General features: G+C 33.1%; 1 protein-coding gene across 1 annotated transcript; it reads left to right on the forward strand.

The window, feature by feature from the left end:
- Positions 1-1,656: 1,656 nt before the first annotated feature.
- On the forward strand, positions 1,657-10,409 carry LOC143620547 (putative 1-phosphatidylinositol-3-phosphate 5-kinase FAB1D). The gene is made up of 13 exons (XM_077092222.1): positions 1,657-1,745; positions 2,116-2,282; positions 2,355-2,388; positions 2,466-2,945; positions 3,033-3,177; positions 3,953-4,294; positions 4,676-5,407; positions 6,031-6,365; positions 6,759-6,882; positions 7,013-7,147; positions 7,232-8,419; positions 8,980-9,234; positions 10,058-10,409. Exons 2-13 carry the CDS (start codon positions 2,192-2,194, stop codon positions 10,376-10,378), a joined length of 4,182 nt encoding a protein of 1,393 aa, XP_076948337.1. The 5' UTR covers positions 1,657-1,745; positions 2,116-2,191; the 3' UTR covers positions 10,379-10,409.
- The last annotated feature ends 1,275 nt before the right edge of the window (positions 10,410-11,684 follow it).

Raw genomic sequence — 11,684 nt, forward strand, 5'->3', positions numbered from 1 at the left:
CTAGCAAATAATCCCCACTACAAGATATAACCCTGTTATCAAGCAATACTTCGAGTTCCTTTCTCACGGATGAGTATGCACGATTTCATATGTATGGCTTACATGCATTGTATCCCATGTGGTCTGTTTCTTACTGATATTAAGACACGAGCAAGGGAGGAACAATTATATGACCACAACGTGTAAAACATCAAATGTGGAAGAGAAGACAAATGTGTTTAGTGGTTTTGTTAAAGATGAAGTTGATGGCAAAATGATATATGATGTTAAACATGTAACTCTTAAGTTGGAGAAGGTTTCAAAAAGAATGGTTATGATTACCATTTATTAATTAATAAATAAACACAATGATATGTTTTTATTGTTATATTTTAAGATTTGGAGACTTTTTTTTTTATTTGGAGACTAATTTCATTCGTTTACTTATTGTACTCTTGGTATAAGTTATAAAATGTTGTAACTTTTTCATTTATCTCATTTAACTTTGTTAGTTTTCATATGTTTTTGTATTTGAATAAAAATAAGTTATGATGTCTTAGTTCATGTAAAATTATTATTTATATATAAATACGACATTTGCATTTCATTAAATTTATATGATTTTACATATATATTACGTTTTATATATGTTCCATCCGAGTGTAACACGTGTACTGTCCTAGAAATGTATTATATTGCGTAGTACCGACGCCACATTTTCACTTAACTACCTACTACCACGCCACATCTACCATACCACTGTTATCTTTTCCTTTCACCTGTCGCAACAACCTTTAATGACCATGCCATGACACTGTGTACATGTATTTGTATGCATATTTGTTTACATGAATATGAATGTATTTGTATTTGCATGCATATGCATATCTATGTTTATATTTGTATTTGTATGTTTATTTGTGTATTTATATGTATATATGGGCATATTTATTTGTAATTGATTGTGTATATTGTATCTAACATGCTAGGTTTAGCCAGTGTGTTCTTATGCTTAAACTTTACTAATGGCCCTTTGATTTCTATTTTTTATTTCCATCCACAACACTTAAGGCGTTTTTGTAAGTTTTAAAACCCACATGAACTCCTAATACTTTGAGTTAGTTTATGATCCCCTTTTCACAACACAAGCGTAAGATGATAAGTTTATTTAAGTTTTTAATACATTTGCTCCTGTTTATACTCAGTATCGATTTAAGTTTTTGTTGGATGTGAAGCTATTCCAAATGCAATGATTGCCTTCTCCCTAAACATGAGATGTGGTAAAACGTATATAGCATCGTCATGCGAGTTCAAAACAAAATACCGCTATGAGTGACGTGCTAAAACCGAGTCTCAACTATATATTTGACTACATAGAGCGAATCTTCAATCTTGTAAGACAGATAGATCATAATGAGAGAAGTGGTAAAAGCGAGTGTAGACCGCTAACCAGACAGACATTTGAATTTAATATCTAAAAACAAACATATTCGAACAACAAGATCCCTAATTTGAAGGGTGTGAAATGAAAATATAGAAACAAGTATAGAAAAGATACATACATGTCACCAACTACTATCCATAACATATGTCAGTCAACCTGCGTTTGATTCCCATTTTGAAATTTCTTTGCTTCCGCGACTGTACAACTGTTGGTTCTACTGGTGGGTCCCACATTCATCTCTCTTGACTACATATTATCAAACAATCTGCACTCAGAGAGAGAGATAGATTTGGCAAGGATCCACAGCGATTGATTGATCGAGGTCACTATCTCATCATTCTTTTTTTCTTGCTTGCAAAATTAGGGTTTTGTTGATGCAATGCCTCACAATTCGTTCTATTATATTATATTATATTTTGTTTGTGAATTCGGATGTACGTTGACCAGGAGATCACGTTCATCTCGATTGATATAACTACTACTAGTAGTATATGTTTATCATAATATTAATAATTTGATCTCGTTGATACTTGCAAATGAAGCAGCATTCATTTTGGTTCAATTATTAGATCTATATTATTTTATACAGTATGCTTGAACTAGGGACCATGAGTACCAAGTTTTTAAGATAATAACCCTAAAAGAACTTAATTTTTTTTATTTAATTAGTATGCTGATTGATTATGTTGCAGGATCCCTAACTCTAAAACACCCATTTGTGATGCCAGTTTTCTAGTGAAGGTGAATAAGAATAAATAAATAACGGACATGACTTATGATACTTTAGTTTCTCCACCAGCATCATCAATCAGTCCGGCCGTGTCTCTCGCCAAAACCGATAGTACCATTTCATTTTACAGTAAGTATGATTTTGCAATTCTTGCATACGGTTTAACCATTTAAACACCTCTGATTGATTGTTATATTTCAGATGAGTACCTTGTTGATGATCCCTCAAATGAAAGGTAAAATCAAGAATAAAGTTAGATAGACCATGTATTTGTTGGTGGGCCCGTTTATGTGATTGTTTGTTTACTTTTAGGTTTCTCAAAGAGGGAACAAGAGTTGATACTTGTAGTTTACAACAACCGTATCTAGCAAACGGAGGTATAGATTCCCATATTTGGTTCCCCCCTGAACCGGAAGACAAAGAGGATGATATGGAGGGCAGGGTTGCTAATTTTGATGATGATGACGATGACGATGATGTTTATGGTGATGGTATGAAATGGGGCAAACCGAGTAATCTTAGCAGTTTTGGTCAAGAAGGGAGTGGGAGTTTTAGGTTTAGAGAGGAAACACGAAAGGCGTTGAATGAAGTAATGAATGGAAAGTTTAAGGCACTTGTGGAGCATCTTCTTAAATCTATGAGTATAGACAGTGATAATTGGGTGGATACAGTTACTGCCTTATCTTGGGAAGCTGCCTCGTTTTTGAAGCCGGATTCTATTCAAGGAAAAACAATGGATCCTGATGGATATGTAAAGGTCAAATGTATTGCAACCGGTACTCGAAGTCAAAGGTTGTTTTATTCTTAGTACTGCTTCTATTTACTCACCTTGTGTACGTGTTCATATGTATATGTTGATATTATTTTTATTTGATGCAGTGAAGTTTTTAAAGGGTTAGTCTTCAAAAAGCATGCCGCTCACAAGCACATGCCAACAAAGTGTAAAAAGCCCAAGTTGCTATTGATTAAGGGTGCGCTTAGTGTGTCTTCTGATGGATTGTCATCGTTTGAATCAATGAAACAGGTACATAGGAACAGAACGTTTAGTCAACGTGGCAATATCAAGTCTAGCCCAGTAAATGAACCGAACGTTCAGTGAACAGTTTGTGAACCGTTCGGAGGGAAGTCGTTTATTCAATAATCGAACTAACGCGAACAACATATTTTGTTCATTTGGTTAAATGAACGAATATGAACACATGTCTCATTCGTTCATTTATGTTCGTGAACATTGGTTTATTTAAATTTGTTTATGTTCGTTTGTTTACGTTCATTTATGTTTTTTTTAGTTTATTTTTTTTTTGACTTCGTTCATTTACCTTTGTTAAAATATTTTGGTTTGTTACAACTTTGTTTAGTGTAAATCTTTTTAGGCCCAGCACACAATTTTTCACATCACTTTTAACTGGTTCTAGCTCAGTTATGTTCGCCCGTTTATGTTCGTGAATTGTCCGTCTACAGTCTACACTGTTAACGTATGAACATAAACAAACATGAACTTGTTCCTTTTCTCAACGAACAAACATGAGCAGGGTAACCCGTTCGTTTAATTGCTTGTGTTCAGTCGTTTACGTTAAAGTTAGATGAATGAACACGAACAAGCTCCGTTCGTGCTCGTTCATTTACAAGCCTAATTGAATCATCACAACAAAAACAGCTAAACAGGGCACAAGTCAAACGGGTTAAAAGTCAACTAAAGTCTGGATTACAACATACATCCTCCTAAATTGCTTTATTTATAAAGTTGGATTATTACTGTATCATCTTTAACCTTCTTTTGGTAAATTATGCATAAACAGGAGGCTGATCGAGTGAATAATCTTAATGGGATGATAGAGAAGTTGAATCCAAATGTTATTTTGGTGGAGAAAACAGTTTCTCGTGATATCCAAGAGTCTATTTTTTCAAAAGGGATGACACTTGTGTTGGAAATGAAAGAACACCGTTTGGAACGAGTTGCTCGTTGTACCGGCTCACCAATCTTGTCATCTGATAATTTGAGTGAGCAAAAGCTGAGGCAGTGTGAATCGTTTTATTTTGAAAAGATTGTTGAAGAACATGCTGATCTTTCTGAAAGTGGAAAAAAACCAAAAAAGACATTAATGTTTCTTGAAGGATGTCCCACACGAATGGACTTTACGGTCAGTTCATTATGTCTTTATTGATCAGAGCTTGTTTAAATCTATCTATTAGTCGTAAATTAGTGCAGAATCCCATTCTAATCCCAATACAAAGTCCTTACCTCAATGATATACTAATGCTAATTCTTAATAAATAATGACTAATATTTATCCATAATTGAAAATTAGTATTATCTAAGGCCAAAACCTATTATATCCGAAATAATAAGGCTACTTTGTTCTCTAATGCTTAAAACCTCTAAATTGCCTTGATTACATAATTGTTGTGACAATATAGTTTTTACAATCTTAATCAGTACATTTGTTATCCTAAAATAGACAACAAAAGTTCTTCTTTAGCTAGTTCAATATCTTCTTTTGATCTAACAAGTTTTCATGCAGATTTTGCTGAAAGGATGTCACAATGATGAACTTAAAAAAGTCAAATGTGTGGTCCAGTTTGCAGTTATCATGGCCTACCATTTAATCCTCGAAAGTTCATTCATTCTTAACCAACGAGCGATGTTCTCAACAACTGCCCCCAATGGAATGACTATATTTTCAAACGACGATGAAGAAACAAATCTTGATGATACAAATGCTTCAATAGTCAATGAGTCAACTCCTGAAACTGATTCAGTCACGAACATTGATATTCCCATCTCCACCCATTCTGAACAAAATGGGTCTGACAATTTGGGTCTAGAAGGGTCTACTTTACCATCATATGAAGAGTATGACCCGATTGTTATCTCAGGCCTATCTTCACTCTCGACCTCTTTGCAGAAAGTTGTTGGGGTCCCGCTTTTCGATACTATGGGCTACAATGATGTGAAGATACATAATCATAGCGAATCCAACAGTCAGGATTCGATATCTACCGAGACTATTGATGTTTCTGATGTTGAAGTCAAAGTTGGCCCTGATGAAAATTTAGAAAACTGTAAAGATGGTGTACAACGTAAGGATGACATTAGGGCAGTGTTGGATTCAGAAAGTATATTGGTTTTAATGTCTAGAAGGAATGTGACACGTGGGACTACTTGTAACCAAAGTTCGTTTTCGTGTATCAAGTTTTACAGAAACTTTGATGTTCCACTTGGAAAGTTTTTGCGGGATAATTTGCTTAATCAGGTCTGTTCAAACTCAACATTCTTTTTTAACTTTCTGAGTTAAATACGGTCTTAATCCCTGTGGTTTGACCAAAATAACCCTTTTAGTCCATTAGTTTAAATTTGACTTTTTTGGTCTAAAATTCATTTTCGTATCAGTTAAAGTCCAGCCCACTAATTCCATACAAATTTTCTGTTAAACTATCTATTCAAAGACCAATATACTCTTGGATTGTTTGTGTTATTTAGTCAAATTATAAAATCTTTATGACAAAAATAAAATATATCAATACCGTAGGTACAATCTATTAGGCAGAATATATTTAGTTTTTATTGTTATTATATTTTAAAAAAGCTTATACATTCTGCTTAATAGATTATACCTATGGCATTAATATCATATATTTATACGTGGGTCCCAAAGATTTTTTATTTTGATTAAGTAAGACCATGAACCAAGGGTATTTTGGCCTTTTAATAAAAAGTTAACAGGAAATTTGGATTGGGTTAGTGGGCTGGACTTTAGTTGATATGAAACTGTTGGACTAAAAGAGTCAAGTTTACACTATTGGAATAAAAGAGTTATCTGGCGCATTATGCATAATAATAAACTTGTAACTGGTACTCATTTGTAACTTTATGCAGAATCTTTCGTGTGGAACGTGTAATGAACTACCAGAAGCTCATCTTCACTATTATGCACATCATGACAAGCAACTAACGATTCAAGTAAAACGTCTTCCATTAGATAAACATTTGGCTGGTGAAAATGAGGGAAAGCTTTGGATGTGGAGTTGTTGTGGTCAATGTAAACCCGTTAATGGAAGTTTAAAGTCAACCAAAAGAATATTGGTTTCCATTGCTGCTCGTGGTTTATCGTTTGGGAAGTTTCTAGAACTTGGATTCTCAAACTACTCTTCATGGGAGATACCATCTACTTGCGGACATTCCTATTATATAGACTACCTTCATTTCTTCGGGTATGTCAGTTTCAGAATAATAATAAAAAATTAGCTTAAAAGCTATGTCAAACTGGCTTTTTTGACGCATGCAACTTTTTGAATGGCCCATTAAGCCTTAAATATATATAAAAATTGAAACAAGTTAGATTACCTACTGTTGTTGGGCTTTAGGTTCAAAATGGTTAAGTATACAGCTATTGGGCAGGCCTTAGGCCCAATCATCGGCCAGGAAACTACGTCGATGATCAGTCAATGTGGCTTACTAACCCTATTCTTTTTCACCTCTATTTAATCCCCGAATTCTTCATGTTTATTTTCATTCAATCTGTAATATCGGAAAAAAAATAAAAGTTATTTTGTTATTATATTTGGTACACTATTTATTTAAAATTAATATTTTGAAACTTGCAGTTTGGGCTCAATGGTTGCAATGTTTAGATACTCCACAGTAGCTACTTACTCTGTATCTCTGCCACTTTGGAAGGTGGAGTTTAGTAAGACAATGGGAGATTATCTCAAAGAAGAAGTTGAGGATGTATGTAAATTCTATTATTATTTGTATTATTATTATTATTATTATTGTAATATTGTTATTACTCTTATTATTATTATTATTATTATTATTTTGACATTTATTAAATTAATTTCACCTTTGGGGTGTTAAGGTGTTCCAAGAAGGGTGTTCAATGTTAACTGAGGTTGAGAACTCTTTGAAGAAGTTGGAGAATGAGTCTTTTGGATCAGGTAAAAGATTCTCTGACATTAAAGAGATGTTGAAACAAGAGCGCTATAAGTTTCAGGTCAGTTATTTAACCTTTTTTTCATCAAAGAGATAATAATAATAATAGTAATAATTCGTTTTAGTGATGCATCTATTTCTGTAGGATGATATGAAAACCCTCACTTCTGTGAATGGTTGGTTACAAAAGCCTCTCTATTTGAACCATATTAGATGGGAACTTTTTCTTCATTCATACATTTGGGATGAGCGTCTTCATTCGATTCTCTCATCTGATCATGGTACAACTGGCCCTCGAATCACTGATGAATCCGGGAAAAAGCTTTCATCTTTTGAGGAAAACGACAATACTGCCGTTGAAATAAACATTGAATCGGTTTCTGCTGATGCTTCTTATCAAAAAACGGATATACCGGAAGAAAGTGATGACATACCAAGTCAAGTGATCACAACCGAAATTAGTATCGAATCATCAAACTCCGTTCAAGAAAGCGGTGTCCAAGATAATGATGAATCTTCTTCAACTTCAACACCGTTATCTGATCCTAAAGGATGGATGTGGACATCATTTTCACAAATACAAAACATTCATTTAAGCGAGTATCAAAAAGGGTACTTACCAAAATATGAACCCATTAATACCTATGAATCAGGATCCACATTATACAAAATAATAACCGAACAGGGTTCAAAGATTCATTTTCCATTAGCCACAAACAATCATATAGTCTCAGTTTATGAAGATGAATTATCTAGTATAATTGCATGCGCGTTAGCCTATCTAAAAGACGGGATGATTGCATCAGATGACATCATCAATGACACAAAATCATTTGAAAACACACACAAACTGTCATCTTTAAGTTCTCCAAATTGGTCATCTTTCACATCCACAAATTCTGATAGTTCTTCACTCGGATCATCTTCAGAAGAATCACGGTTTTCTAGCTTTGACGGATTAGAAATATTGGATTCGGTTGCTAATTCAAGGTATATTCATCCAGTGGTTTCAATGGGAAGATATGATAAGAAAGCTAAATATTCAGTGGCTTGTTTGTTTGCTAAAGATTTTTTGGATCTTCGTGGTCAATGTGGTTTGAGTGAACTGGATTATATTTCTTCACTAAGCCGGTGTAAACATTGGGATGCTAAAGGTGGAAAAAGTAAATCTTTTTTTGCTAAAACTCTTGATGATCGATTCATCATAAAAGAGATTAAAAATACCGAGTTTTGTTCGTTTCTTGGATTTGCTTCTGAATATTTTGGGTATATGACCCAGTGCTATAAACAAGGAAATCAAACATGCCTTGCAAAAATTCTTGGGATTTATCAGGTTTGGTTTATCTCAATGACTTCTAGTTTTTGCTATTTTAGAGGTGGCAATTTCAACCAGTTTACTTAGAAATGGGTCTACATAGGTATATTAACGGGTCATATTAAAAATAATAGCTGACAATGAAACATGTCTTTTTGGTTGAACGATTCAAACAAGTAGTGTTATACCTTCTAAGTCATGTTATTCACAAGATAAGATTGCTTAATATATTATATTTTTTGACTTGTTTACTTATAAATGGGTCTAGACAGGTATATTAGCGGGTCAAACGAGTCAAGTTTTTAAAATTTTTTGCATACAAGGAAACAAGTTAAATCGGTTGAATGAGTCAAATTAGTAGACAAAACCTTCTAAATTTCGTTATGTAAAAAATTAGATTATTCTTGAAAAAATATAATATCGTTAATCACAATTAACACTTCAAATCTTAAATTTTGGACCGGAATTTTTCGGCTAACCACACCTGTTTCAACCCGTACAAAAACGTACCTTTCCAATTTCCCATATCTACTATATTCATGTAGTATGCTTTTTCTTATAAATATTAATGGTTGCAGGTTAAGAAAATAAAGACTGGTGTAAAACATGATCTAATGGTGATGGAGAACATCACTTATTGCAGAAAAATTACAAGACAATATGATCTGAAAGGAGCTTTATATTCTCGTTATAATGCTTCTGTTGATGGTGGAGGAGACGTTCTTTTGGACCAAAATTTTGTAAACGACATGAACGTTTCCCCGTTATATGTTAACACAAAAGCAAAGAGGAATTTGCAACGGGCTGTGTGGAACGATACTGCCTTCCTCTACGTGAGTACTTATTAGTTTTTATAAATTACTAGTGTGAAAATGATTTATAATTTTTAATAAAGGACCGAACGTTCAGTGAGCCGCTCATGAACTGTTCAGCATGAGGTTGTTTATTTAATTGAACGAACGACAATGAACAACTTTTTTTGTTCATTTAGTTAATTGAACAAACATGAACAAATTTCTTATTCGTTTATTTATGAACGTGTGTTTATGTTCTTGCGTTTATGCTCTTTTATGTCCGTTAGTTTATATGTGTTTAAGTTTGTTTGTTTACATACTCGGTTCAATATTTTGGATGCACTACAATTTAGTCTAGCTTTTTTAAGATTTTAAGCCCGAAAGATTGATGTTTACATGTAAATTTTATTGGTGTTGGCTCGGTTATGCTCATTCATCTATGTTCAGTTATGTCTGTTCTGTTCGTTTATGTTCATGAAACCGTTCGTTAATACTATTAACAAACGAACATCAACGAACGCAAACACAATCAGTTTCTTTATGAACGAATACGGATAGGAAAACCCTGTTATTTTATCTGTTCATGCTTGATCATTTGTTCGGTTATAGACTTATAGTTAAACGAAGAACACGAACATGTCTTGTTTGTTTCCGTTTACGAGCCTAAATAGCGTGATTATATTGTATATAACATAATAATTATTTATAAAAAATTTGAAGGACAAATATACTTTACAGGTCTACCCTACTCAAACCTGTTTTTGTGCTTTTTCATTCGTTTATACCATTTTCCAACATCATTTTATGGGTTCGGATTACTTGTTAACTTATTTTGTATTTAATTTTTTTTGGTAATTTTCAGTCGATTAACGTGATGGATTATTCATTGTTGGTTGGGGTGGATGTGGAACAAAAGGAACTCGTATGTGGTATAATCGATTACGTGAGACAATATACATGGGACAAACAGTTGGAAAACTGGGTCAAGTCTTTTGTTGTTCCTAGAAACCAGCTGCCAACCATAATCTCCCCAAAAGAGTACAAAAAAAGATTCAGAAAGTTCATCGACACCCACCTGTTTGCTGTTCCGGATGATTGGTGTTCTCAACGGTCATCAAACCGTTGCAGTCTATGTGGCGTGGGTCCGGTTTCAATATCTCAAGTTCATGAGGAATTGTCTTAAATCTTTATAGAATTTTGGATATATATATATATATATATATATATATATAATACAGGATTTGCCACCCCCCCTCCCCTCCCCTCCCACCAATTTTATATATATATATATATATATATATATATATATATATATATATATATATTATGCAGTTTTTAGCAAATTTCTGGGGATATGTATAGTTCCAAATTTGTAGGCATACAGATGATGCATATATTATATTGTACAAATTTAATGTTGGGAAAGTTTTGTTTTTGTTTGCATTGAATGATAGAAAGTTGCAGTTCTTTATGAAGAGATTGTGTGTTTTCCATTACTTTCATTTCAGACCAAGCTTCACATTTTAAGTCATCTGTTTCATGATTATGTTTCATATGTACAGTGAGGCTACTTCTAGTTAGGGGTGTTTATTGGGTCAACCCGATCGGGTTAATCGGGTCGGGTTAGTTGGAATTTTCTTAAAATATATCTAACCCGCAACCCTATTAAGTTTCGGATTTGTCGGGTTAATCGGGTTAATCATGTTACTTTATAATTTAAAGTTGTTTTTTGTGTTTGTAACTTGTAGGTTGTAAAATTTCTTATTCCACTCAATTTTCAATTTCTTTTACAAGTAATGGTCTTATAGTTACATATACAGACTTGCAAACGAACCGAACGGACAAGAACAAAAGCATGTCCATGTTCTTTCATTTAACTTCTAACGAACACGAACACTTAATCGAACAAATATTTGTGTTCATGTTCGTTAGTTAAAAACTAAACATGTTCGTGTTCATTTATGTTCGTTCATTTAATATTTGAACGATGTTCACGAACATAAATCAACATAATTAAACAAAGATAAAAACATGAAAGAACATATATGTACATACATTAACAAACACAAACATACAGTCACGAACATAAATGAATTCATTTAAATACACACAAACAAACATATATAAAACATATTAGGGTGATATAATTACTAAATGCAAATAATATTTAATAATTTTCTATTAATATGTAAGCGAACATTGACGAACGTAAACAAACTTAAATGAACGATCATAAGCGAACATTCACAAACATAGATGAACGAGTGAAACATGTGTTCTTATTCATTCGTTTAATTAAAAGAACATAACATAAATGAAATTTCTGATGAACGGTTCATGAAGAAACAAAATAAATAACTCATTTATAAAGCTTACATTATTGCCTTTATAGTGCTTATTTCACCTTTTAATCATTGTATTTAAAGTTAAGTATCACCACTAATCGGGTTATTCGGGTTAACCCGAAACCCGACTTTTTTTTCTTTCCA

Source organism: Bidens hawaiensis, unplaced genomic scaffold (genome assembly GCF_021521415.1).
Source record: "Bidens hawaiensis isolate Kalapana, Puna unplaced genomic scaffold, B.hawaiensis_p1.1 tig00002602_1, whole genome shotgun sequence".
Classification (NCBI taxonomy): Eukaryota; Viridiplantae; Streptophyta; class Magnoliopsida; order Asterales; family Asteraceae; genus Bidens; species Bidens hawaiensis.

What these genes read in the sequence shown, in the direction of transcription:
- LOC143620547 (XM_077092222.1), top strand. Translation starts at nt 2,192, where the DNA reads ATGACTTATGATACTTTAGTTTCTCCACCAGCATCATCAATCAGTCCG. An exon ending in TCAAAGAAGAAGTTGAGGAT is followed by an intron (nt 6,883 to 7,012) that starts GTATGTAAATTC and finishes TGGGGTGTTAAG; the next exon opens with GTGTTCCAAGAAGGGTGTTC. An exon ending in AAATTCTTGGGATTTATCAG is followed by an intron (nt 8,420 to 8,979) that starts GTTTGGTTTATC and finishes TAATGGTTGCAG; the next exon opens with GTTAAGAAAATAAAGACTGG.